The sequence below is a fragment of the Syngnathus leptorhynchus genome, chromosome 8 (genome assembly GCF_054491065.1).
Source record: "Syngnathus leptorhynchus isolate UIUO chromosome 8, UIUO_Slep, whole genome shotgun sequence".
Taxonomy (NCBI): Eukaryota; Metazoa; Chordata; class Actinopteri; order Syngnathiformes; family Syngnathidae; genus Syngnathus; species Syngnathus leptorhynchus.
The window spans coordinates 7,323,699-7,350,005 of record NC_141202.1 but is presented as its reverse complement, the minus strand read 5'-3'; the positions used below and the strand labels follow the sequence as shown (position 1 = coordinate 7,350,005).

The following is a 26,307-nucleotide window of genomic DNA, read 5'->3' as shown; positions in this document are numbered from 1 at the left end:
ACACGGCTTTGCTTTGCTTTGTTCATTCTCCGTGACCCTGAATAGGATGAGCAGAGGAAAACTGACGGAGAACATGATCTTAGACTTGTACAAATTTATTCAGGTTTGGATTGACAATTTTTTTTTTTTGTTCAATCTGTTCATTTGTGTCATAACAGATGGGATATAGCAGCAACCCAGGTATTTTAAACTCATGCTTACAGTGATGTGTGTCTTTTTCTGAGCAGCAAATATCCAATTCCATACAATTGTTGTTATGCTAGTATGACACATTCAAATTGTGCCACATGAAAGTGGGAAAAATGAGAAACGCGGTAGATAATTGGAGCTTTCGAACCACTCAAAATCTGGATAGGTATAAAAAGTGATTATTTGACCCATCTAATCCTTGAATTATGCAATCAGAAACAAAATGTAGATAGACAGCGTACTGTAAACCTTAAATGAGTCAGCTGCTTGTTTATGAATTCTTCTGTGGTACTTTTGTGGTCACCTGGCAACAGAAAACGTAGGACTAAATTAATAATTTACAATAACATTCATATTAAGGATTTTAAAATGGACCTAAAATATTTTCTAACCTTTGACTTCAGGTTTCAATAGTGTTAACACACACACGCACACATATATATATTCTAAAAGTTACCGTTTTGACTTCAGTGTAGTTGTCTAGGCCATATTCTCCCATCTCTCTGCCATTTCCTGAAGCTTTGTATCCTCCAAATGGAGCCTGAGCTCCAAATACATCATAGCAATTAACCCTGCCGAAAAAAATGATAGAATTATGGTGAATGAAAATGAAATACACAGTTTAAAAATGCAAGAAACAGTAACGGTACATCAAGATATGTAGATATTCATATAAAACTGCAACATTTCTCATTCACAGTCCAATGAGATTTAATACATTGTATGCATGTCTGATTTAAAAAAAACAAAAAACATACTGTATACAGACGATCTAAACTAATAATGCAATTAGCCATTTTAGTTTAACACTGTCAATGTTTCCAATGTGCTTTCAGATTAGTTACAGGAACTCATTCAAAAATGACTAATGATGAATGAGAATACAGTAATCCCTCCTACTTCGCGGCTTCAACTATCGCGGCTTCGCTATATCGCGGGTTTTCAAAAATGCGGAAATGAATTATTTTATCGCAGAAATTTCATCATTTCACGAGGTTTCGCGGCCACTTGAGTTTCTTCATTTTCCTTTAATAATGATAGCTTACGTTTAAAAGTGAAATGAATAAATTAAAGAGTCAGTACAGTATACTTTATCGTCACATGTGACTTCAGGGCGTTCTCGCTGTTGTATATTTTGGACTAACTCATGTTCCGTAGTGGGAAAACCCCGGATGTGGGAGGGGGAGCTTCGGGGACGTTCAGTGTCGCGATGTACGGCCAGTGAACTGACTGTGATGAAAGGAATAAAGCAGTACCCATCACGTCGTTGTCCGAACCATGCTTGCTACATCAGAACCTGGAAAATAGTAAAGATATAACACTCTCCACCGGCGGTGGCCTTCATCTGGACATAGCAATACACTGTTAGTCTCGTCGCTAAGGCATGAATGCGGAGCGCACAGTCCATTGATATGAAAGTCCCCTAGCAGCGAGCTGGTTGATGTCAGCGATAAAAATAGAATATCTTCCAAGAATAGCTAAAAAAAATCTAGTTTCTATTTCGCGGAAATTCCCATTTCGCGGTTGGGTCTGGAACGTAACCCCCGCGAAGTAGGAGGGATCACTGTATATTATTATTATTATATATATTTTTGCAAAGGTTGATCCGACTTTGCTGAACACCCACACTTGGTATTAAAAGCACAAAACAGTTTTGTCCTCCTACCAGACTGTGCCAGCACGGACTGCATTGGCAATGTAGTTGGCCTTATCAATGTCCTTGGTGAACACGGCAGCAGCCAGACCATATTTAGTATCATTGGCTCTTTCTACAACTTCCTCAAGTGTCTTGAACTTTAAGATCTGCATTACTGGACCAAAGATCTGCAATAAAATAAAAAAAGTGCACATTTCTGTGTTTCAACTGCTGAGTGGTTAATTATCGACAGAATAACCTGTGTTGCTATTACAGATAAGTTCATGTAGATTTAAAGCACGGGTGGAAAACAAATCTAATTTCAGTTGTAAAAATAACGAGACATGTCAGATAAAGACCATGAAAAGGGTCCTTGAGAGGGCAAGAACACAGTCAGGTGTACCTCTTCTCTGGCAATGGTCATGTTGTCTTGAACATCTCCAAACACGGTGGGTTGGATAAAGTATCCCTTGTCAGCAGCCGCGCTGCCTCCACACATGAGTTTGGCTCCTTCTTTTTTCCCACTGCTGATGTAACCTAAAATCTTGTTGAACTGCTCCTCGTCCACCTGCACATCACGAGGGAGCAAAATAATGAGGTTCACGTGTGAGCCAGACTATTGTGTAATTTTGTTTGTGTTACAAAAAGCATAAATGTTATGAAAACCCAATCCGCCTCTGCTTATGTGTCCCTGCACCACAACACAGCATAGTGCTCCTGTCAGAAGTTAAAATGTTTTTGTCATACGAGCGATTTTTTTTTTTTTTAACACACTTGCGTAATCAATCCCTTTGCCACATCCCACAGGAAGAAAAAAAAAAAAAGCAAACTGTGTAAAATGATTCCAAAATCCATATCCTTGGGATATTGACAAAGGCACACCAGAGAAATGTAAATACACCTGGGAACTGTTTTTCCTGAAAAATGCAAAGTATTTCTCCCTTGAAGCTAAAACACCTAGGTGCATGAAATGTAAGGCATGCGAGTGTCATAGCCTTTAAACCTCGGTTGTAAAAGCACAAAAGCTCCATGCAAAGGAAAAGCAGATTTTGTGAGTTGTCATTGAGTCAAAAAGAGCATTTACTTGAATTTATGGCAGGACGTTTTGCATATAAATCTTAATTTTTAGGCAGGTTACTAACTACTGGTGTAAAAAGTTAAATATTAATTGGAGAACATCAACAGCCATTCCATGCACACAAACTTTCCCCCGGGACTAGGAACCTTAGTAGGATCTTGGCATGTTTTATTGAGAATTCTAGTTGAATATTTTCTTCCTTGTTGCTTAGCTGTCATATTTCATTTGGATAGTTTTTTTCTAAAGCAGTGCAGTTGTTGTGGGAAAGCAAACAGAATTTTCAGTGTGACTGGTGGACTTTTGTATATAACAGAAACGAGAAACATGTCATGCCTTGCAGATAAATGTGCAAAAAAAACACCTTTGGGTGTCAAAATTCATGAATTATTGTATACACAAATCCTCATATTATGTGTTGCAGCAGCAGCTTAATCCCACTGTGGAACTATATTTATTTTTTTTGTCATAATATTAGTACTTTGGCAACCAAGTATTTATTTTCGGTGGTATTTGTTTAAAATGAGAAAAGAGACCCGCTGATGGTTTACTGTGATTCTGTTGATCATGTGACACGGTAATGTTGTGAATTTCTTACCTGGGGTCCCTGCTCAGTCTTTAAATCAAAGGGGTTGCCAACTACTCGTCTCTTAGCCCTTTCCGCACTGCGTTCCAAAAACTCGTCGTAGATATCGGCTTGGACGTATGTCCGGGAGCCGGCACAACAACACTGGCCTTGGTTAAAAAACAAAGCAAAGTGTGCCTGCTCCACGGCATCCTCCACTGGACAATGAAAAGACAAAAAGTTCAGTGTTTATGCACAGATTAAGGCAAAAGTTTAAGAAAAAAATAAACCACATTACATTTCCCCCCAAAAAATGTTTAAAGCACACATACATTTTGCATCAGACAAGATGATGTTGGGACTCTTTCCTCCAAGCTCCAGCGTGACCTTCTTCAGGTTGCTGTTGCCCGAAGCCTGTTGGATTAGATGACCAACCTGACAGGAACAAATGTACAAACATCTATTATGAGAAGCCAAATATTTACTTGCTTAAGTATAATCATAACGTTTGGCTTGACAACGTGAAATATAAATATGATCAAACCTTGTTTGACCAATGTCAGTCATGTTTGTTCTTAGTGAATTGAAAGGAAGTTTTTCTCCTTTTTGCAATAAATACATGGCTCAATTTGGAACAACCACAACTGATGCTTTGATATAATTATGGGGCTAATCTCTAAAGATTGCATATAAACAAAATGGGGCCAAAATGTTACTTGCATGCAATCCCGGACCTGATCATTGGCATTTTGGAGGAAGTCACCAGTTGCAAATGAATAAAAATCGTAAGACATGATGTTTCGGAGGGGCTTCCTACCTCTGTCGATCCTGTGAAAGCCACTTTGTCGACATCCATGTGTCTTGCGAGAGCTGCTCCAGCCGTGGGTCCCATTCCGGCCAAAATATTCACCACACCTTCTGGAAAGCCCACCTGGAAATAACTCAGTTGAGAAAATCTACTAGAAACATTGATAAAATAAACAGAAGGATATTGATTGTTTAACTTTGTGTTTCATTCTTTCTCGTTGAAGCCCTTATCAATCGGTGAGCGCTTTATTTTATTACGATCCAAATGTTATTTGGTGTTTTAGGGCCTACAATAACCACTCTTTGATAAGTAAATATTTATACTGATTCAGTTATTCATTCATGACCTCATTTCCTTAACCACTGTAAACCATTAGCGCGAACACAACGCAACAAAGTACCTCTTTTATTAAGTTGGCTACGTAGAGAGCGGTGAGTGGCGTCTGCTCAGCGACTTTCATCACCACAGTGTTACCCGTTGCAAGAGCGGGGCCAAGTTTCCACGACTGCATCAAGAGAGGGAAGTTCCACTGCAGGGAGAAAAGGAAGTGCAAACAGAACTTTACCACTTTGCATGCACTCTCAATGGTTTGATCTCATATAGCAAATATTCGGACTCAGCTTTATCAACAAAGCCTTTACAGTGAAGCTTAAAAGACGGTAATTCACGTGGCCCACCGCAACATTTCTGCACATGCTGCTATCTTTTTTTCACTGGGTGGGTTCCCAAATTATCAGGTTTGGGAATACGTATCAAGTTCCCACCTGTCACAATTTGCGGACATTTTGACTAGACAACATTTAGTGGTAAGATGGGTGGAGAATGAAAGTGCTTATTCATGTACATAATCAAACAAGCAAGGTAACATTGCATTGTTAGCCTTGTAAAATAATGGATAAGGGTGAGTCATGACTTTACCCTCAGTAGGTCAAGTGTTGTGTGCAAATGCTGAGTCCAGTCTCAAACGGGCCATACTAACAATGAAAGTTAAAGCCATTGCAAATTCAAAATGATAAAACATGATTTGGCAACAGTGATTGCTACATTATTTAAAAAAACAACAACATTTAAGTCCAAGCTTAAAAAAGACAACACTTTCATATGGCAAAGCACATCTCTGCACATTTCTGCTCCTATTTTTGGTATTTGGGTGAATTACCTGATTTTCAGGTATGGCAACATGAGTCAGGCTCCTAAATTTCACAACTCAAGGGAATTTTAAGTAGAAAACACACCGTGAGAAAAAGTGGAAGATGGGTATATAATAGAAAAGGTGTTAATTAATCAAGGTAGCCAGGAAGAAATGTCCAGTTGTCATTCTAAAACTGCTTTTGAATATTGTAAAAAGGTGAGTGTTGATTTAATCTACTGTGGTGAAAATATCAAATAGCATGTTGATGAACAGATTGTGTTGGGAAATGATTTATAAATAGCCCGCAATGCAACTCACAAAAGGCGTTAAAGCAGTGGACACCACTGCATGAGCAAAATGAGTTGATGGAAATGGAAGCGTTAATAGAACAAAAAAAATTAAGCTATATTGGGGGAAGGGGCGGTCTAGTAACATGATAAATGCCATCTGTTATTTCACTTGTGCATTTAAAAGCCACGATACGATTCCCCAACGTTCTATTTTGGAGCTTCCATTGTATGAAGAGAAAATGAAACCTTTTGTGTCAACTGAATTTCAACTGAACTGAAGTGAATACCTTCGTTTCGTTCTCGCCATTAATAACGTCTTAAGCAGCTTACCGGTATGATTTGTCCACAGACTCCAATGGGTTCATGTCGGGTGTAGCAGAAATAATCTCCATCAATGGGGATGGTCTTTCCCTCCCATTTGTCAGCCCAGCCTGCGTAGTACCTGAGAACATCACAAATGCTTTAAACAAGGGGGTACTTGCTCGTTATGCTACGCAATGACGAGGAAGGCCCTCTGAGTCAGAAAGTGTCAACAAAAAAACTCCTCTGCCTTCTCCATGCCTTTTCAGAACCAAACATTGAAACACTCCAGGCTAGTTATGACCAAAACACAATTGAGTTAGTACCTGAGGCATTTGACCACATTGGGTAGATCCACTGTGTAGGAAACAGCATATGGTTTCCCATTGTCAAGGGTCTCCAGTTCCTATGGAAACACAATATCAAAGTCAAATATATACTGTTGGTTTAGGATCCGCAATAACCTGCTTTTTGTAACACGTTTAAAATTTTAATTAATCTGTGTTTGCGCAACAATTTTATGACTGTGTGTAACCATCATTTTCAATGTGTACGTGGCAGTTAAGATTTGTCATAATAAAAATTGATTTAGTGTGTGACACGGATTTGTAAGCCTTATATTCACACAAAAGCTCAGCGGTTTTAACTGTTTCTCATTACAACCCACCGCGAGGTAGGCAGAATCTCTCTCAATTGCATCAGCCAACCGGCTAAGAAGCAGGCCTCGTGCAGAGGCATCCATCCGTCTCCATGGTGACCCCAGCCGGAAGGCATCTCGTGCTGCTTTTACCGCCTTGTCAACGTCAACCTGGAAATATAAAAACACATTTTGAAGATTAGTGTCATTATTAAAATGGCTGGAAAAGTAAGTAAGTTACAACAATTGTCAATGACAAATCCTCGATAAAGTCTTTTTTTTTTTTTTTTTTTTAGAAAACCAATGACATATTTTCCTGGGTGAGCTTCTGTTATTCTTACACAGATTATGAGTGCCATGTCATTACAGGGAAAGTAAACTCAAGCTTGCTATGTCATTGTTTATCGACTCTATCATCTTTTGTTAAACATGTTCAGACAGGTCGTCGCTGAGTGTTTTGTTTCACTCGCCTGACCTCCATGGAGCCTGTGTGCATTCAATTTCCACTCCGTGACAGGCTAGTGTTAAACTTGAAAGTTTGGTCTGCTTTTTGCCTGAGGTCAGCTGGGATAGACCTATGCAGCAAGCCTCAACAGGAATTACTATATGGTACTAGGAATTTTTGCGGCTTGGAGACCTTTTTTCAGACCAGGTCATCTTATTTTGTGCAGTCAAAATTCTGAAGTAAGTTATTTTAAATGAGTACCCAGACAAGACTGATTTACAGATGTGTCAATAAATTCATGACCATAGAAATTGTTCAGAAGCTGTGATTTAAAGATGAAGGTGTCCAAAATGGTCGACATCTCGAGTACTCTGTTGCTCGCAGTGCTGAGAAGTCCATTCAGAGGCGCAGTTGGGTACTAAACCTTGCCCAGGAGCCAGTGTGGTGGGTTTTGATGCTGCACGTAAAGTTGTACCCTTACAAAATTCAGATAATACCACGCCTTTCTAAAAAACAAGACTTTCTATACAATGCGCTTTCAGGGTTAACGCGATTCCCAAATTCTGGGCCCAAAAGTTTGCGTAAAATCGAGATTTAGTTGTAGTAAGTGCCTTGAATGAAATGCGTTCCAGAAGCGCACACAACAATTTCAAGAAAGTCTGCACACTGAAGCAGAAATTTAGCTGGGCCCATATTAATGACTTTTATCAAAGAACTGCAACAACAACTGTTTCTGTCAGGAACCATGTGGCTGTTGCTGCTTAGCGGGCCCCGTGAGGCAGCTGATTTTGGCCCATTTTAGAAAGCCCACATTGTTTACTTGATCGTGTTTTCTGTCTCAGTTTGAATCCTTTGAAATTTGAAGACCTCCAACACACTTTGTGCAGGGGGAAAAATTAACATGAGCTAAATTTTGGTTTCCCTCCCTGTGCAGCTATTAACAATTGTAGTCAAGCTTTGCTGTTGCAGTTTGGTTTTATCACTTCTATCACGTCCGTTGTGTTTAAATGGCACATGGCAAGGCTCTTGAATTATAGAAGTGTGTTCCGTTCTTTTTGTAACCTGATTAATTTACTCATGTTTGATGTCTTGGGGGGGTCCTTTGTGCTTCCTACCATCAGGCCCCTAGTGGGTCTGCAAACGGCATTGGTTACTGTTACATCTCAGCTTCTTATTTTCCAGTTTCAGTTCATAGAAGAGGAGAGGAGCTCAATGAAAGCATTGTTTGCTTACCTCATTGGCCTCAGCCACATGACAGATAACTTCCCCAGTTGATGGGTTTACTGTAGGGAAAGTTTTCCCACTTGCTGCATCCTGCCATTTGTTGTTGATGAACAGCTACAGATATAAAACATAAAAATCAGGAATGCATTGTACTGCAGTGAAAAGAAAAGCATGCGGAAAAAAAACACCTTTGACCTCATTTAACAAATGCATACTAACTGGTAAAAGAAACTAAGGGGTACATTTATCAATCATCCGCTTTATACAACGGTTTATTTTAATTGATTATCATTCGTTTTATTTTTACTGGGAGCTTATTGCCACGTTTAGATTCTAGATATGTGACGATATGCAGCAGTGGAGCCAAGTCCCATGACATAACTACACTTTGGACCCATGTTTATTGTGTATTACATGAGTCGTATTTTGCAGGCGGCACCCTCTTCTAGTTGTTTAACTAGGTTAATTCCTCACTAATGATTTGCATGAAAAAAATCTTATCTCGTCCCGTGCACGAGTAACAGTCCAAAACTGAAAGTAGACAGAAACTTTTCGTGTACCTTATTAAAGTGGACCTCGGGTTGGGTGCTCGGTGCGGGTATAGCCGCGGCGGAGAAGTGGCACGCCGACACAACCTTTACCCGGGGAAGGCTCCGAAAAACCACAGCACGCAGCATTTCAGCAAATCTCACCCACCACTAAGAGTCTGCACAAGCTGCGTCAGTCCGTCGTACGCACTACGCAGTTTGCGGGAGCGCTCTACAACAACGTTTCTTTCCCCGCCCCTTTCTACGTCACGATTTCCTGACCAATAAATGTCGCCTATAATAGCCCCCCCTCTCTCTCTCTTCTGCTCCAGTCCACTAGGGGGCAGTAGAGTAACAAGGAGACGGCGGAAATGCTATTTGAATGCTAACGCCGTGGCGTGTGTTGACGACGGTTTTTTGGTTCGCCGTTTGTTTGCCAATGATGTTGAGTATGTGTATTTGTCATGTTGTTTTAAAGAACTACCACATTGGTTAACACGTGAATTATATATCTTGAGTTTTACCGTAATTTATGATAATAAGGGCGCTTACTACCCACTGCCACCATCACTAGCTAAAGCCTAGCCTCGAGAGGACGACATTCTATTTCACCTCGAAAGAATTGCAATTGCAAAAAAAAAAAAAGGTAAGTGCAAATTAATTAACACTGGCACCCGGTTGCATTTACGAGTATAAATGTCATTCACCGGATAAAACATTAGCTAGTCAAGATAAGTATAGAAATTGATAGCTTTTGGAGGGATTATCAGTCAACAACCTTCAATGTGAGCATAGTTTTTGTGTGTGACCATTTGGTGTAATACAAATACGATAAAATGCGTGATTTAACAGTGTTTGAAAAATGCTAAGATGATGTAGCAGCATTTCTAATGTTTTGTCTGTTCTAGCAATGGCGCTAAAATCTGGAGAGGAACGTCTGAAGGAGATGGAGGCAGAGATGGCACTGTGAGTACCGTCCATATATTATTGTTATTATTATCGCCAGGACTGTTCTGTTTCAGGTTAAAACCAGTAGAACTTAAATAACCACCTGTAGAAAGTGTAAAGGTATCCAATTCCAGGTCAAACGTTGCATGTCTTTTATTCTAGGTTTGAGCAAGAAGTTCTTGGTGGACCTGTACCACTATCAGGAACCTCACCTGTTATAGAGACCGTACCTGTAGCTCTCGCCGTCACAGCGTTACCAGTGGTTCGACCAATAATTGGCACCAACACCTACCAACGGGTTTGTATTCTTTCACTAGTCAAGATCGAATGCTAGTTCTAGGTGGACCTATTGAGGACTGCTGATCAACCCCTTCATATATTTTTAAAATCCCTTTTCTCTGTTTTTTTTCCTTTCTCAGGTCCAGCAAACGCTAGAAGCCAGAGGGACTTTTGTTGGACCACCACCGACCTTTGTTGCACCAGGTAAATGTAATTCTCTGGGCAAACACTGACCCGAATATTTGTGACTCATGAGTTTGAAAAATAAAAAAATACATTTTCAGCTGCGGTCCCTCCAGTACGTGCTCCCCCGCCTCCAATGATGAGACCGGCCTTTGTTCCCCATATTTTACAGAGACCCGGTGAGGTTAACCAACAAAAGTGATTTGACTCCTTCAGCACTTAACTGCTCTGATCCTTTTTGTGATGCTGTAGGCGGTCCCAGGCTTCAACTTATGCGCCCCCCTGTAGCTCCTCCCATGCCGCGGCCTCCTCCGCCTCCGCCCATGATGATCCCGGTTTCCATGCAGAGCCAAACGCCTCAGGGTGTTTCGCCGCCTGTTCAGCACATGACCTCAGCACCAACTGTCAGTGTTCGTAGTCACTTGTGCACTTAAAGCTGCTCCTTGTTAGGCTCCTGGGCACAACACATTACACACAATATGATAGTGATGGAAATGAACAGCTTGAAGTTTTGTCAAGGTTTATTGGTAAGCCATAAACCGTTTCAACCTGTTCTGTTCTTAACTTGCCACCTGTTCTATCCTGTTTAGGTCAGCGAAGTAATGTCCATGGCATCCTCGCCACCCACCAGAACAGCTGTCTCGACTTCCATCAAGCCGCCTTCGGTCTTCCAAGCGGCGCCCACCGTGTACTCAGCCCCGCCTGTCACTGTTGTGCCTCGAAAAAATGATGTGATGGCTCAGCGGCAAGCCAGAATGGTACTTTGCCTTTTAACATGGCAGCAGACGTAATTTTCACTGTATTACTAACAAATATTCATAAGTGTCGAGCAAAGGTTTATCAGCACCAAAATAATATGTAAGAATAAGATATATATATATTTTTAAATTGCTGATTACAAATAAATGCAAATGTACCATGTTGTCTGTCATGGCGACAGGAGGAGCTAGCGGCTCGGGTTGCCGAGCAACAGGCCGCCGTGATGGCAGCCGGACTGCTGGAGAAGGAGTGCGAAGACAGCAGCGCCGTCATTGGACCCAGCATGCCAGAACGCGAGCCTGTGCGCCACGAGGTAACATGCACGCACACCTGGACTTAACCAGACTTTTAGCAAACAGTTAAACAATGGCCACATCCTCGCATTGGCATTTTATTTTTAATAGGATGCTGATTGCATTTATGAAAAAAAATGCAATACTGTGTAAGATTAGTCCAAAAAGTAGAAATCCCAAAAAATAATTGCTGCCTTTTTAAAAACTACATACAAATGAGTCCACATCTTAAACTGTTACCCAAAATTGTCAGTCTGTGTACAAACCTGTGGAAACGTCCTCGGAAGACAAAAAGTCTAAGCCGAAGTCGGAGAAGATGAAGAAGTGTATTCGAACGGCAGCTGGGACTTCCTGGGAAGACGCCAGCCTGTTGGAGTGGGAATCAGGTAACGACACTTGCCGTCATGACGAACGGATAAAGCAAAGGTTACTTCATCTAGCCCTCGTTCTGTGCCTCTCCACGGTAGATGACTTTCGTATCTTCTGCGGTGATCTTGGTAACGAGGTCAATGACGACATCCTGGCCAGAGCCTTCAGCAGGTATCCATCGTTCCTCAAAGCTAAGGTGAGTCTGCTGTGATTCTTGTGCTCAAAATAACTTAAATCAATAGTCAACAGATTGTAATCCTTTGTTTTTCTAGGAGTGAATGATTTTATATCATACATATTCAGTGACAACAACAAAAATGGATATTCAAGTTTTAATTTTCTAATACACACTGGTTCGAAATGATGCATACAGTGTACCTTAGCTAATATTTGTTGAAAGTCATTCATCCAAATTTGCTGTGCAATCCTTCACTTTTATTATTTTTTGTATGCAATTTTGACAGTAAATTTGGATAATTTTGTATGAGGTACTTTGTTTCACTTGTCAATTTCAGGTGGTGAGAGACAAGCGGACAGGAAAAACCAAAGGCTACGGCTTTGTCAGCTTCAAAGATCCAAATGATTATGTGCGAGCCATGAGGGAGATGAACGGTCTGTTTTTGCTTTGACTGCATAGTTGTCAACTTTCCAGCAACATTTGTCTCTCTTGTGTGTTCAACTGAAAATTGCGGTGTACTTGCAGGCAAGTATGTTGGCAGCCGTCCCATCAAACTGAGAAAAAGCATGTGGAAGGACCGCAACATAGAGGTTGTACGAAAAAAGCAGAGAGAGAAGAAAAAGCTGGGCCTCAGATAGCCTTGCACACGCATTGATCGATATCTCTGCAAATAGACTTGTTGGATACTTCCCCTCCTCCTCTTCAATAAAGTCACATTTTCATGTTAGCTGTTTTTTGTTTAGCTTTATTTTCAATTCATTTTATTTTCTTACTCTGCACACAATCTCACCCAAGTTATACATTCATCGGTTTATGACAAGCTCGGGCAGTTTGTGCAATTCTTCCTTTAGAAGTTACAACTTTGCTCTACTTGTGTGCTTTTCGTTTTGCAACCTTAAATGCTTGAAACCTTTCCATCCCTTTGAAAGCCACTTTCTCATGCAAGTGAGCCGCTCACTCTCAAAGCGCATGTTCTTCACCTGCATCCATCAGCGATGTACTCCCATCACCAGACTACATATCCCCCCCCCAAAAAAAAAAATCCTTTTACTACACTGATGTAAAGTTAAAAAAATAAATTACAAGCTCCTGCCATTGAATTTCCATTAAATTCCATTTCCTAACAACTCTTCCACAGCTGTCCTTGCACTAAAGATGACATCATTGACAGCCACGCCATCATAGGACGAGCCGGTCAGAGAAAGTGCCAAGTTGTTATTCTTTATGAAACTGCGGATGTGCTCTAAAATGCAAATAGACAACACAGAATATGGATGAAAATACTGCAGATGGATATAGTCGCATAATCTCAAATTAGTTCATACATACCTATTCTCTGAAAGTGCCCTTCATAATACTGAGGTATACAATCCTGATAAGAGACATTGTAATTTAACTATGTAACAAGTATACAGGGAAAATTGTAATAAATAAAAGCAGGCAGGACTTCATTGTACCTTATTCAGAGCAACCCAACTCCAGCTGGGTGCCGAGGTGACTCCCAGATGACAACGCACAGCCTCAGTGGCTCGCTCTAAAAGCTGCTCCTCTGTTACAGCATCTGGGGAGCCAAACACTTCTGGGAACCAGGCACCCCCCATCATCACCTGGACAGAACAAGATGGTAACCTTAAAAGTTTTGAACTGAACAGTACATAAGTATGTCAAGCTGGGTGATTCCATGACATTTCTAATAATAATTGAGTCAAATTAACTGCAGAGTGCACCGGTGCAAGTTACCCAAGCTAAGGTAACCTCAGGAAGTATTTGAGACCACCTATTACCGTCAATCTTGTTGTTGGTCCGTCAGATCTGTTGTGTTGAGGAAACGGGACAGAGTCGTAGACCACACCCAGTAAACCCCGATCCTCTGATGATGGAACCAGGTGTCCGAATCCCTGACAAGACACCAACAGACACTTTGCACTTTTTACTGTGTGCGTGCGTGTTAATGCTGTACACTCACCGTGACCGGAAGTACCGAGCCCTCATACTGCAGATTCACCACAGCAACAGTGACACAGGAGATGCCCTGTAGCTGCTGGATGAGAGGCTGGCAGGAGGACGGCAGGACAGACGAGAGTACTGAGGGCACCGCACACAAAACACTTTGTGCCAATTTGTCATTTCACACTATGACTGAAATTGTTAAATATGATTTTTTTTTTTAAATGATAAAAAACTTCTTTAGCACATTCTGAACCATTTGGACGTGCATATGGTGAAGTATAAAGCAAACATACAATATGAAGCTCTGACTGACCTTGAGCAGGCAGAGCAGAGATGATGTGGTCAGCTGTTATGGTCCCATCCTCCAAATGGATCTGAATACAAACACATATTGTTAGACAGTTGGGATTTCACAATGTCTCCACCCAAGTTTTGTACACAACGTAAAAGGAAGCCAGCAGAACGCCATCACATAACAGCATAATAAAATAAACGGGGTGTTTGTGGGTTCCTTGTCTCACCGTCCAACCTGTAGCTGAAGGACTAATGTGTTTTACTGGTGCCTCTCGGTGTAACTGCGCCCTCCTGCTTCTTTGGAGAAAGTCAGTGATGGACTCCGGGAGTTGTTCCAACCCCCTTCTCAGGGACCACTGGGCCCACGACTCTTTGGTAGCTCTCTGGCTCAGTGGACCAGGAGGAACAACTCGGGTGGGGCCTGGAGGTTTATGCCAATAAAACGTTAACATCCAATTTCCTTCAAATGTGCATGAAAAATAGATTTGAAAGGGGTTGGGGTTGCATACCGGAGCCCAGTAGCATGCCAAGCGTCAGGGAACCTCTGTGCTGCTCTGCGTTGTAGAGGACGGGAAAACAAGAGCGCACACTTAATTTGCGGCAGTCTCCTGCAAAAACCCCCCGGCATAGACTGTCCACAGCAATGTCTGCAAGCTAGCACGACAAAGAAAATAAAGTCATGAGATAGCACTATGGTTGATACATCAGTTTGGGTTGACACTTAGTGTCCTTTCTTCTCACATCTTTCCCAAGCCTTCGAGACACAAATGAATGGATGGATTCGTCCTCCTCTTTGCTTTTCTTGACAAATATCTCTGTGGCGATGCTGAACAGCAGCGGGCGTGAGAAAGGTGGAACCGTCCGGAGAAGTCCACTGAAAAATGCATAGTGTTCTCACTCCACATGGAGGTACATATCTCCATTATTTGTTTTTACTTGCCATCCTGTTAAAAGTCTCAACTGAGTTGTACAGGTTACATTAACAGTATTCAAATCATCTTTTTTTTAAATTTTTTTTTTTTTAAATATATTAGAAAAAAAGAATGCATTTGAACAAGGGTGCGTACACTTTTTCTATCCACTATTAATATAAAATAAGCAGTAAAATTTGCTTAACCTTTAAGAATTGCATGTTACTGTGCATCCTACATACGTGACCCTTTTGACCTTTGAGCGGTATTTTACCTTATTCCTGAAGGCATCCTATGAAGTTGCTGGTTGACATATAAATATCTGTTCTTGGATGCATCATGGCTGTAGGTGACAGGCAGAATCTCCCCTGAGAGACCCAGGTCCTCCACCTATACAAACATACATTCGTTTTCAACAATGGACAACAGTGCACTCTAATTGGAGGGGTAATTTTCCATCCATCCATCCATCCATCCATCCATCCATCCATCCATCCATCCATCCATCCATCCATCCATCCATCACATTGGAGTCTCTTCAATGCATTTTCCTAAAAGGGCGTACCATATTAAGGGTATTTCGTCCCACCGACCCCGCTGGTCGAATTCCTCTGGGTCCATGTTCAAATACCCCTCCATCAGACCTCCTGGTGGACCACAACCAACCTCCAAACCGACTGCTTGACTCGAGTAAAATGACCTTGGTGAGAAAACAGAACGTTTGAGGAATATCTAATGGAGCAATCAGGAAAATTGATTTGTGTGCTACCTTAGCAATCTGGGGGCTTTTGCAAAGATAGTAAGCTGCTGCCAATCCCCCGATGCCCCCTCCAAGGACCGCAACAGTCTTCATTGGCTGAACACAAATGAGAAATAACATTTTGAAGAAAACTTGTGAGGCAAATGAGTGTCTTGGAAGGCGGTTTAAAACCACTATGGAAGGGTGGGACGAGCCTGTTGATGAGGATATGAAACATTTTCTTTATCAGACATCTCAGTCTGTCAGCCAGATGCATGCAGTCAACATACAACGAATATTTCACAGGCGACAATCACTGAAAATGTTCTAAGGGAGTAATAATGTTCTTTGACACTATTAAACCTCAACCTGTTAGCAAAATAAGACATTAAACATTAGCTTTGTATAGATTCGTGCTGCAATTTGACATGTACCAAGGTTTCCTCACGGTTTTTTTCCAATTGAGAAAAGGTCAGCGTCAACCAGCAGTCCATATTATTAGTTTTCAAAGATACGTGTAAAATTTGCGTGAATGTTAAAACTGGACGACTAGACAACTAATTGAACAGGTGGAAACCAGACGGCTATATAACAAATTAAACTTGTATAAACTACGGCAAGCGGGAGAGAAAATGGATGGATTGACTTACTGTTTGAAAATTAACCAGCCACCTGTCTGACAATTACCTTGCCCTCTAATAGCTTGGGAATCAGACTACACAAAAACTTCTCTTGGCGTTTCTGGACAGAGAACCTAAATAAATCCACAAACTTACGCGTACTGTCATGACGGTGCTACCTCTTATTACGTCCGTCAACGGAAACAGTATTGTCACGTGTTTACGAGCCCGTGGTCGATGCTCATTCATAACAATGCCACTTACTCGCCATTGGGAGAAGTGAAGCCAACGGCGGCCATTTTTTGTTGCTAATCTCTACGCATGTACCAATAAACATGAAAACAAAGCCTTAAGGGCTATGTTTTCTGAATATGTAAACATTGCCTGTGCAGGACACAATTCACGAATGTTCTCTGAATAGTCGATGAAAAGTGAAAAGATGGCTCTATGAGAAGCCCTCATTACTACATACAGAAATCCTGCATGACAGAAAGCTATCGGTAACAGGCAACGTAAGATGGCTACCCTTTGACTTCAACTGCCAAGGGCCCGTAGTCCGTGGGCCTATGGTTGTCGCGTACGGGAATATTTTCTTAACGCACACCGATTCTATACAACCGTTTTGAGCGTCAGAGCTTTGCTCAAATTTGCCTTTCACTTTCAGTTATGCAGAGGGTACCAAATACGTAGTGGCTGTGTGCGCACTAGGCGCTCCGACTGGGGACAAGGTGCGCCAGTGTTGGCTTCCTTCGGAAATCAATAAGAGTGTAAAATCTCGCCACCCAACGGTGGACTATAGTAACTACAGCATGATCTGCAACACAATTCCTGCAGAAAAAAAACATTTGTGGTTACAAATAAACCCCATATGTTAGTTGGAGTCTGTATTTAATTTGAGATGCTGATTTTATCAAATAGGCCTCCGTGAGCTTTCAAATTCTGGTTTTGTGCAGTGGAAATTTATACTTGCCTTTGGAGGTCTGCATATTATTGCTAATAAAATACATTTTCTCACGATATAGACACATACGTAGATGTGAAAACCGACTTTGTGCTTGTGTTGACCAGATGAAAGGTCATGTTATATAGGAATAAAAGCGGAGAGCTGATGTTTGTTTGACTTTGGTGTGCAAAAGTATACTCTTTATTCTTATTATATATTCCAACTTTATTTTGCCCCAAACCCTCCCCACCACCCAGTCCCCACAACCAGTGACATTCCCATGTCACCAGTTACTGTCACTGTTACAATAGCCAATCAGAGTTCACCTGCAGAAAGAAGGCAACCAAACAAAGAGCAGAAAAAAGGGTTACTTTCAGTTTTTTTCTTGTTAAATAGTAATAAATACATTGAGATGCAGTGGTTCTTACTTTATCCTTTTTCTCTTAAGCAGAAGGGTTAAAAAGTTTTTTATTTTACTTTCTGTTTCTATTCTCTTTATTTCTTTATTGATCTGTGTTGGATCTTTAGCAGCAATCCGGACCAGTTGTCATGGTGATTAGCAGCACAGAGAGGAGGAGCCTGTCTGGAGAAGAAACAACAGGATGAGGAGGAGAGGAAGACGAGAGGATGAGAAGATTCCTGTGATTGCCAGAAAGGCATCAGTGTCCTGTCACCTTCTCTTCCCTCCACCTGCCTCTCTCCCTCTCAATACACCCGTCGCAACCGGGCCGAGAGTGACAGAGGGAGGACACTCACCCTAAAAAAAAAACAACCAAAAAAAACGCGTAACACACAGGAGAGAAAATCCAAGAGTCCTGAATAACACACATGATGTCTTTCCTGTTGAAAAGAGTTGCTTACGTGTGTGTCTGTGTGTCTGTGTGTGTGTGTGTGTGTGCCATGACCACTCCTCTAAACGCTGTAAATGAGAACATACTAATGTTGTACTTTGTAAACATGAAAAGTGTGCTCTCCTTCCACTCTCTGCCTCCAAATGGAGTGTAACAGAAAAGCAGAGGGCCCTTTCTCTTCATCCTCCTCCTCTCCAGGCTCAAAAAAACCAATAGAACACGCAACTCCTCAAACCACAAAAGGAAAAAAAAAAAAAATATCAATATTAAACAATAATAATAATATTAATAAAAACAAACTTGTCACAATCATTCCTTTTCAAATGACAGTCGCAACAAAAGACAAAAAAGTAAAACAAGACAAAAAGGAGAGTTTTCCCAGCATCCTCCTCCTCCTCTCATGCAGTACAGACTGTCTCCTCCAGCACAAAGTTCATGTCTTTGTCTCTGAACTCTGGCTGTGTGTGTGTAGTTGTTGTTGTTGTTGTTGTAGTTAAAATTGTATGGCTTTAGGGCATGGTTCAGGTTTTATCAAGAGTTGGCTGGCCCCTCGTCTGAGTCCGGCCTCCCTCTGCCCCCTGCAGCGGGGTTATTGTTGTTGGAGGCAGGGTAGTAGTCCTCAGGGGGCGGGGCTTGCGGCCCAGGGGCGGTGGGGGCCGTCCGAGTCCGGAAGGCAGACAGTCCGATTGGCAGAGCGAGGGGTAGGGAGGCGGAGCCAAACTGAGACGCCTCCATGGAAGACACCGCCCCCAGGTGGTGCAGCCCTAGGGACACGCCCACATCCATGCTGTCACTCATCTGGGGCGAGGACCCTTGCTGGCCTCCCCCGCTGCCGATGCCCGTTTGTCCGCCCTGTCGCAGGCCGCGCCCGCCGTTCCCGTGGTGGGAGTAGGTCGGGTGAGGATGATGGGGCTGGTCCAGGAAGTGGCGCTGGTGTTGCTGGGAGGCGGCCGGCTTGTGGAGCAGCAACTGGGTGTATGCTGGGTCCTGACCCCCACCTCCACCATCACTGCCTGGCCACATCCTCATCTGCTGCTGGGACGGAGCCTGACAGTTACGGCGGTGCAAACACAATTGTGAGACAATCCTCGGGTAAACATTAAGATTGTGCACCTGTGATCAATGTTCAATGAGTTCTCGTCTCTGCGTGCTGGTGCGTTGATTCGCAAGTCAGAAATTGCTTCGTAAGGAGACGCAAAAAAAATCGAGAGGCTTCGGTTCGCACCTCGCAGTTTGTAAGTAGAGGTACCACTGAAGAGGTGCTCAACAAATTAGTTAGAAAACCTTGCGTTAATGTTCACAATTACATTTTTTTTTTTTTTATGGACAATGCACTGAGAGATACTCGCCCACATGCAAGCCATTGAGTGCAAATTGAGTGTTCAACCAGGAAGCTCTTCTAATTCACACGACATTTCAAAGTGATTATATTTCTTCAAGAAGGTATTTTAACAGCTGGCATCTTGTCAACTACAACTTCAACTTGGCAGAAAGTAATGATGAGAAATGTCAAGTAAACTGCAAGACTATTGTACACTCCAGAATGCTGTTAGAGATGCTGTTTCAGGGCCACCATCTTGAATGGATGAATTTGATTTCATTTTGCTTGCTACTTAATCTTTGGGGGAAAAAAATGTAACCAAGAAACCGCTGGCACCTATCAAACAATAAAGAGTTGATCACTCAAACAAGTGCGACGTTGGTTTTTAAGCACACAATAGATCTCCACTAATGCGTACGTCTGTATGTAAGCTTTTTTGAAAGATCCAAAATCCGACAAGGTACATGTAAAGCCTCCAGTGATGTTGTTGAGTGCATACCTGAGGGCTGGTCATCTCATAGTCTGAATGTGTCACAGCAGAGTTGTAATATCGGTTACTGTAGCGATAATTGCGGTTGTCATTGGAGGAGCCACTGGAGCCACCTGAAAATAAAAGAACAGCTTTAATGGGAAGGAAAATGTATGATCGTGGTTAGCAAATCGGCTTTACAGCTACAGTAGCAGAGTTCATTTCTTTTTTTTAAGTGTGACCCTGTCTGTGTTTACCAGAGCTAGAAACAGAGCTCGTAGTGGAGGTTGAATGAGAGTGGTCCATGGCAGGAGAGGTGGACGTTGATGAACTCGTGTTCGTTCCTTCATCTGTGGTCTTCTTGAAAAAGTTGTGCTGCAGGGCGTAGAATGGTGTGATGCGGCTTTTGGGGTCATAGTCCAGCATGCGCAGGATCAGGTCTGGAGGAAGACAATAAAAACATGATGATGACAGCAGTAAAAAAGTGTTTGGGGATGATCAGCTAGAACATTCTCATGAAGAAAATAAGATTTAAAATGTCAGAGGCTTCCAATGCCAAAGCTGTGACCTCACTGAGTCACAATCCTGACAGCAGACAAGGAGAGAAGTGGTACTCCCCCTTTTTTCCCATCAACTGGCTTGAGAAACATCATCCACCTTTGAAAATGTTAAAGCAATATAAGCTTCCAAAAGGCATGTAGTTGTTAACACTGTATGACATTGACAGCCACAGCCAGCTGTGAAAAGTGTGCGTCATCGCTTCTCTTAATTTTGACATGATGCAAAATCCAGAGCTGAAAAAGCATCTTGTTTATGATACAGTATATCATTCTGAAATACTCGTGCAATGTTTTACACTTCAAAACAGCTGCTAAAAATATGTTACTGTATTCAAAAATATTTTGCAGTTAGGATTTCCCCTGTTGTTATCATTACTGTTCCTTTTATAATTATTTCTCAATTATTATGATTAAAAGCTTGCAAAAGGTACCTCATAATTGTGGGGATTTTTTTTTGTTGTAATGTTGGCCCCAGATGGATAGCCAGTGTTATAAATGAATAAATAAATAAATAGGAAGCTTATAAACCTGAAGTTGAATTAGTAGAAACGACAGTATCTGATTGCATCTATTTATTGCACAGATATTTGTGCCAGTTTATAGTAATTCAAACCGTATGACGCATCACAGTATTAGTGTCTCTATTTCATTCTAAATTTATGTCTTGGCACTGACTTAGTTCCAATAAATAATTACACCAGTGATAGCTCTGGACCAGTGGCTCACTGCTCAAGATTTGTGGAATCAAAGTTCATGCAGTCCACATTTGAGATCCCCAAGACAGTCCGCTGCAAAAGTACATCTACTTTAAAGCAGTTGACAAAAGAAACTGACTATATACTGATCTGACTACATCTGAAGAAAAATACAAAACAAAGATAAGCAGCAGCAGCTTTTCCTTCAATTTATTTAACCTCTCGAGTTTGTGAAGATTTACCTTTAAATTTCAGATAATCACAAGGGGCATGTCCAGGTTCGCCTGCTCTTCGTCCCCCTGGACCTCCAGTCTCCACACCCAAAATCTCATGAAGACGCCGGGTGGCTGGGGGCTTGTACTCCTAAAAAAACAAAAACGTACACTCAGATAATTAGAGATGGTGGAGGTGATGGTGACTGTAAATGCATTAATAAAATCCATCCGTCCATTCTTGGAACCGCTTATCCTCACTGGGGTTGCTGGAGCCTATCCCAGCTGTCATTGGACAAAGAGGCTCTGAAATGGTCGCCCGCCAATCGTAGCGTTTATAAAATGCTTATTAAATGACAGAAATTGTGAAGTTGGCTCAATAAATCTAATAAAATTAAAATTCCTTCAACTAAAGTTGAACATGTGTTCCACAACAGTTTTTAAAGGTGAAAAGTGTGAATGAATCTGAAATAGGATACCTTCTTGATGTCCTTGTTCTTCTTCACTGTCCACAGCCCATCGGAGAGCTTGTCAAAATACTTTCTGGCTTTAGGAGCTGCATCTAACATGTGGCTGGGAGGGACCCCCAAGACTTCAACAATTTTGTTCATCTGGTCAACCTAAAGAAAGAGACACAATTTTCCATAATCATTCAACTCAAAGGCGGTATTTAAAAAAAAAAAAAGTTACAGTGATTGCGTGTTGTGCATAAATTAACCTCATTGGAGCCACTGAAGAGAGGTTCTCCTGTGTGCATCTCTACCAAGATGCATCCTAGTGACCACATGTCAATTGCCAGGTCATATGGCATTCCCAACAGAACCTCAGGGGAGCGGTAAAACCTGCTCTGGATATACTGATAGATCTGAAGGTAGGATAAAAAGGAGTGGAATTAGTTCACCGTGCAATATAAATCTCAAAGTCTGGATAAGAGGCATTTTGACGGTTTATTTCAATGCTGTTATGTTTAAATCATTTGTTAGTATGAGATTGCTGCTCACCCTCTGCCCAAGCTGGCAGGACGACCCAAAGTCAACTATCTTGATGGCAGATCTCTTGGGATTACACAGCAGGATGTTTTCTGGTTTCAGGTCGCAGTGGATAATTGACAGTTCTGGAGTGGCCAGGAATAATAATGCTGTGCACAAATAAATCATCGTTAATCGGAAGCACCTACACTGGTTAAGCAGTAGCTAAAGATGGAATTGTATCAAAATATTGTTTATCATTATCGTGAGCAAAATTATTGCAACCCTCTGTGTTATTTCCAGAATATGATCAAAATAAATGATTAAAAACATTCGCCAAAGCATTTCAAGCTAACAAGATAGAGTTACAGATGTGTGGGAGGAAAAAAGGGGCATGAAATGGATAAATATGCACATCCAACATTTTGTTTCACATTATTGTGACAGTACATTTTCATTTCTGAGTGAATAAACTCAAATGAAGGATTTACGTAAGTACTGTATGAATGAAGGTGATCCAAAGTGCTCTTTTTTTTTTTTTGTCTTCCCGGAAGTCAGCACTCTACTTAGTCCCATTCTACTTTTACCGACAAATCTATTTACATAACCAGCATCAGGTTCTCGTCCTGCTTTGGCGAGAGAGGAACAAAAATCTTTCTATTAGGAAGTCTCCCGGGGAGAGAGCCAGATTCAGACTGCAAGACAGGACTTCATTAGCACAAATGAGGATAATTCTGGTGCAATAGAAGCACAGCTTACTGTGAGAAATACATGGAAACCATGAAAAGGTTGGGTTGAACAAAATGCAGTCCCTGGTCAGATATGTCCATTGTACAGTGGCAGTATATTGAGGTTCATCGCCGTAAAAATAACAAACATTATGGTAAATGTGTGTGGTGATTGTGAGGATCAGTTAAAAAAAAAAAAAAGAAAAGATGTTTGCTTCATTTTAACTACCACTAACTGACTTGTTCGTCTAAGATTACCCGCACGTTGCTCACTACAGTGTGCCTTGCCTGACATTTTGGGTGACTATATTTTTAGGCTGACCCAACTATGGGCCAATAGCCAGTTGGCTGATAGAGACACTGGTGCACTCATTGCCCTGGTGTGTGGTTTTTAGTAAGTGTGTGTTCTTTTGTATGACCTACCTGTACAGAGCTGCTGTGCAAATTTCCGGGTGAGGTTAAGGGAGACCCCTCTGAAGTTGGTGTTCCTCAACAGATCATAAAGATTGTAGCTCAACAACTCAAACACCAAACAAAGGTGGTTCCTAAACATAAAGTGACGCTTCAGGTGGACTACGCACCCGAAACAGGCACACAAACACAGAAGGGAGACATGTCATTGAGTGGCATTAGAATAAGGTCGAGCAGATACAGAATAACATTTGCTCCATTGACATCTGTGCACAATATCCTTCAAACGGCTATTTTTCTATCAGTCGAGCTTTCCCACTATATTGCCGAGTCCCCCTTTCCGACTCACCTATGTAATATTTCATCTCAGTATCATGCTTGTTCATGAGCTCCAGCAGGCGAAGTTCAATCTGTGCCTGGTTTAGAAATGCCTTTTTGTTCTTGATGATCTTGATGGCGACCCATTCCTGCTCATGGTGGTCGTAGGCCTTCACCACCTGCCCACAACATGGTCAACATGAGATCGGGATGGAATCGGCAAAGGGAATCTCCAAATATGTACGTTCGTTAAGTGGAAACTCTAAACTGAAGGTGTGAATGCTAGTGGTCGACCGGGATAGGTTCCATCTGACCCGAGAGCCTAAACAGTATAGAAAACGATTGGAAAATGTTGAGCTTTCACAGCGATGTTCTTTGAGCCCTCACCTGTCCGAAGGAGCCCTTCCCAATCAACGAGTCTATCTCATAGCGGTCCAGCCACTTTTCTCCATTTTTGACGATGTAATCATAGTTGTCATCATCGTAGCCGTCGTTGTAGACTTTTCTCTCCTTCTTAGTACTGCTATCTTCAGGAGGGACTTGCTGGGCCCGTCGCTTTTTCTTTGTATAATACACCTGTGGATATAAGAAGCTTAGTATGTCAAAGCAAGTTAAAAGAAACTCCACTTCTTCTTCTGCATCACATTAATAAGAAACATGATTATGTCATAATGCTACTTTATAATGCATCCAGTGGTGCACAAAAATTTGGCTGTGGTTCTCAAACAAGCACCAGAGGTTGTTTGGTGCTTGTTTATTTCCCCAATTCACCGACTTCATGGATGAACTTAAAGACATATGGCACATCTGGGCTAGGTTTATTATTATTATTATTATGTACGGGATCTCATTTGAATTTAGTAAATGAAGAAACCATGTATGCCATTTTAACTTAATCACTGAAGAAACTTTAAGTTTTTTTTTTCCCCCTTTATCTTTTTTTGTTTGTTTTTATTTTCTAATTATGACACCACTCAGCGTACTTGCCACAGTTCTCTAGGTCCCAAAAACAAAAAGGGGTATTGAATATAGTATCTGTTTGCAGTGTCATACCTCATTGATGTGCTTGTATGTTTTGATGAGGTCTACAGAGAGTTTCCGCAATGGGGCACTGGCAGGGTCTCTGAAACTAGGGGGGATCCTTCGCTGGAGTATGGTCATATCAGACAGCACCTACCAAGGAAAAGTAAGACATTATCAAAACAATCTAACATAGGAAATCATGAGAGTCAACTCTATTTTGAGCAATAGAACAGGGTTAATGAAATGTTCAATCTGTCTTTATCTGCTTGTAAATATTCGGGTAATCTCCAGCAGCACCTACACGGTCGTTCTGTCAGACTACCACGTATATTCATTCGGTGTCTAAAACCGAACAAATGACATCACCCAGACCTTGCCCGATCATGGCGCATGCTGCTGGCTTGGTATTTCTATACACAATTTGGTAACCAATTAGTATTTTCAATTGTTTACATGCATTTGGGTAAAATGTATTTTGTGTATTAATTTGAGAATTATATATATTGTGGTGTATTTTTTATTTTAGTTTAACACGCTGCACTTTTATATTGTGTTTGAGTATATGCTTATTTTCCATCATACTTAAATAATTGTTCCTATTTGAATTGTTTTTGTACCGTACATTCTAGAGAGGTGCAATACAGCGACATAATGACATAAGATAATATGCAAGGTGAGAGACGTGTGTCAAATCAAATTCGACATGGCTAAAAACAGCTGAACTGCTTCATGCCATGTACCTCTGCCAAATGTATTTCTGGCAAGAGCACTGCATTACCTGCTGCTGTTCGGCCATGGAGTGGATGGAGCTGAAGGAGGGGTGTGTATGTGTGTGCTGGCTGGTCATGGCTGGCTCAGCGAGGGAGAAGCCCTGGGCAGTAGAGGAGGAGGAGGAGGAGGAGGAGGAGGAGGTGGAGGTGGGCGGACATCCTGAGCTGCTTACACCTGAAAAGACAGAGAAGAGACATGATTAAACAGGGAATTCCCAACATTCTAATCATTCAGGATTGATCTTTGTCCTAAAAAAGATTTCCTTTTCTGTTTTTTTTTTTTTTAACAATATTTATATTTAAAAAAAAAAAAGAGAGAGAGAGATCTCTGCACCCCTAGGGGTGCAGACATCAAAATCCAGGAAAGGCAAGTTTGGTAAGGCTTCATTCAAATTACCAACTAGATATTGACAAATACAGACGTCGTGTGTTATATAGTACTTGGAGCCAAGAGTTGATCACCGAATCCAATTACCAACAACTTCATGAGCACAATAGGCTTCGTGACTGACAGACAAAGGTGTCATTTAGTTGCAGACCCCAAATGAACTGATTTCATTGTATATACATACATTCTCTCGCTGTCTCTCTCACGCACACTCTTTCAACAAGTATAACAATCAAATGAGGGTTATGGGGTGGCCAAGTCAAAGTCCAAAGTAGTAGGTTCACTGGGGAATTACTTTT

General features: G+C 41.5%; 4 protein-coding genes across 10 annotated transcripts in view; 1 reads left to right on the top strand and 3 right to left on the bottom strand.

Moving 5' to 3' along the window:
• Positions 1-79: 79 nt before the first annotated feature.
• On the bottom strand, positions 80-9,044 carry LOC147052218 (aldehyde dehydrogenase, mitochondrial-like). The gene is made up of 13 exons (XM_085917626.1): positions 8,862-9,044; positions 8,311-8,415; positions 6,663-6,803; positions 6,322-6,401; positions 6,026-6,137; positions 4,674-4,802; positions 4,283-4,396; positions 3,798-3,900; positions 3,499-3,683; positions 2,229-2,393; positions 1,856-2,013; positions 647-761; positions 80-493 (listed from the first exon to the last, which is right to left on the bottom strand). Exons 1-13 carry the CDS (start codon positions 8,976-8,978, stop codon positions 461-463), a joined length of 1,557 nt encoding a protein of 518 aa, XP_085773752.1. The 5' UTR covers positions 8,979-9,044; the 3' UTR covers positions 80-460.
• A 121-nt stretch (positions 9,045-9,165) lies between these two features.
• On the top strand, positions 9,166-12,564 carry rbm42 (RNA binding motif protein 42). Of its 2 annotated transcripts, none has more exons than XM_085918908.1 (12): positions 9,166-9,472; positions 9,736-9,794; positions 9,939-10,074; positions 10,196-10,259; positions 10,340-10,417; positions 10,491-10,648; positions 10,829-10,996; positions 11,179-11,310; positions 11,544-11,676; positions 11,758-11,855; positions 12,175-12,271; positions 12,363-12,564. In XM_085918908.1, the coding sequence occupies exons 2-12, from the start codon at positions 9,739-9,741 to the stop codon at positions 12,473-12,475; spliced, it is 1,233 nt and encodes a 410-aa protein (XP_085775034.1). In that variant the 5' UTR covers positions 9,166-9,472; positions 9,736-9,738; the 3' UTR covers positions 12,476-12,564. The 2 variants fall into 2 exon arrangements, with proteins under 2 accessions (XP_085775034.1, XP_085775036.1); XM_085918910.1 differs by having other exon boundaries at positions 9,166-9,474; positions 9,737-9,794; positions 10,491-10,642.
• Positions 12,565-12,568: 4 nt separating this feature from the next.
• ppox (protoporphyrinogen oxidase) lies at positions 12,569-17,062 on the bottom strand. Of its 3 annotated transcripts, none has more exons than XM_085918906.1 (13): positions 16,508-17,062; positions 15,762-15,848; positions 15,558-15,692; positions 15,267-15,382; positions 14,823-14,955; positions 14,591-14,735; positions 14,309-14,502; positions 14,081-14,161; positions 13,804-13,890; positions 13,622-13,735; positions 13,295-13,444; positions 13,167-13,209; positions 12,569-13,080 (listed from the first exon to the last, which is right to left on the bottom strand). In XM_085918906.1, exons 1-13 carry the CDS (start codon positions 16,598-16,600, stop codon positions 12,944-12,946), a joined length of 1,515 nt encoding a protein of 504 aa, XP_085775032.1. In that variant the 5' UTR covers positions 16,601-17,062; the 3' UTR covers positions 12,569-12,943. The 3 variants fall into 3 exon arrangements, with proteins under 3 accessions (XP_085775032.1, XP_085775031.1, XP_085775033.1); XM_085918905.1 differs by having other exon boundaries at positions 13,804-13,922; positions 14,101-14,161; positions 16,508-17,060; XM_085918907.1 differs by having other exon boundaries at positions 13,804-13,922; positions 14,101-14,161; positions 16,382-17,059.
• Positions 17,063-17,494: 432 nt separating this feature from the next.
• dyrk1b (dual-specificity tyrosine-(Y)-phosphorylation regulated kinase 1B) overlaps positions 17,495-26,307 on the bottom strand; it is a 31,054-nt gene continuing 22,241 nt past the window's right edge. For 2 of the 4 annotated variants that reach the window (XM_085918048.1, XM_085918045.1), the window contains exons 2-13: positions 25,629-25,795; positions 24,881-25,000; positions 24,215-24,403; positions 23,859-24,006; positions 23,522-23,671; positions 22,404-22,540; positions 22,121-22,267; positions 21,882-22,022; positions 21,433-21,553; positions 20,193-20,375; positions 19,966-20,069; positions 17,495-19,192 (exon numbers count right to left, since the gene is read on the bottom strand). In XM_085918048.1, coding sequence (XP_085774174.1) covers positions 18,677-19,192; positions 19,966-20,069; positions 20,193-20,375; positions 21,433-21,553; positions 21,882-22,022; positions 22,121-22,267; positions 22,404-22,540; positions 23,522-23,671; positions 23,859-24,006; positions 24,215-24,403; positions 24,881-25,000; positions 25,629-25,697 — 2,025 coding nt within the window. In that variant the 5' untranslated portion in view covers positions 25,698-25,795 and the 3' untranslated portion in view covers positions 17,495-18,676. The remainder of the gene's footprint in view (positions 19,193-19,965; positions 20,070-20,192; positions 20,376-21,432; positions 21,554-21,881; positions 22,023-22,120; positions 22,268-22,403; positions 22,541-23,521; positions 23,672-23,858; positions 24,007-24,214; positions 24,404-24,880; positions 25,001-25,628; positions 25,796-26,307) is intronic. The other 2 variants (XR_015066877.1, XM_085918046.1) reach the window with 2 other exon arrangements.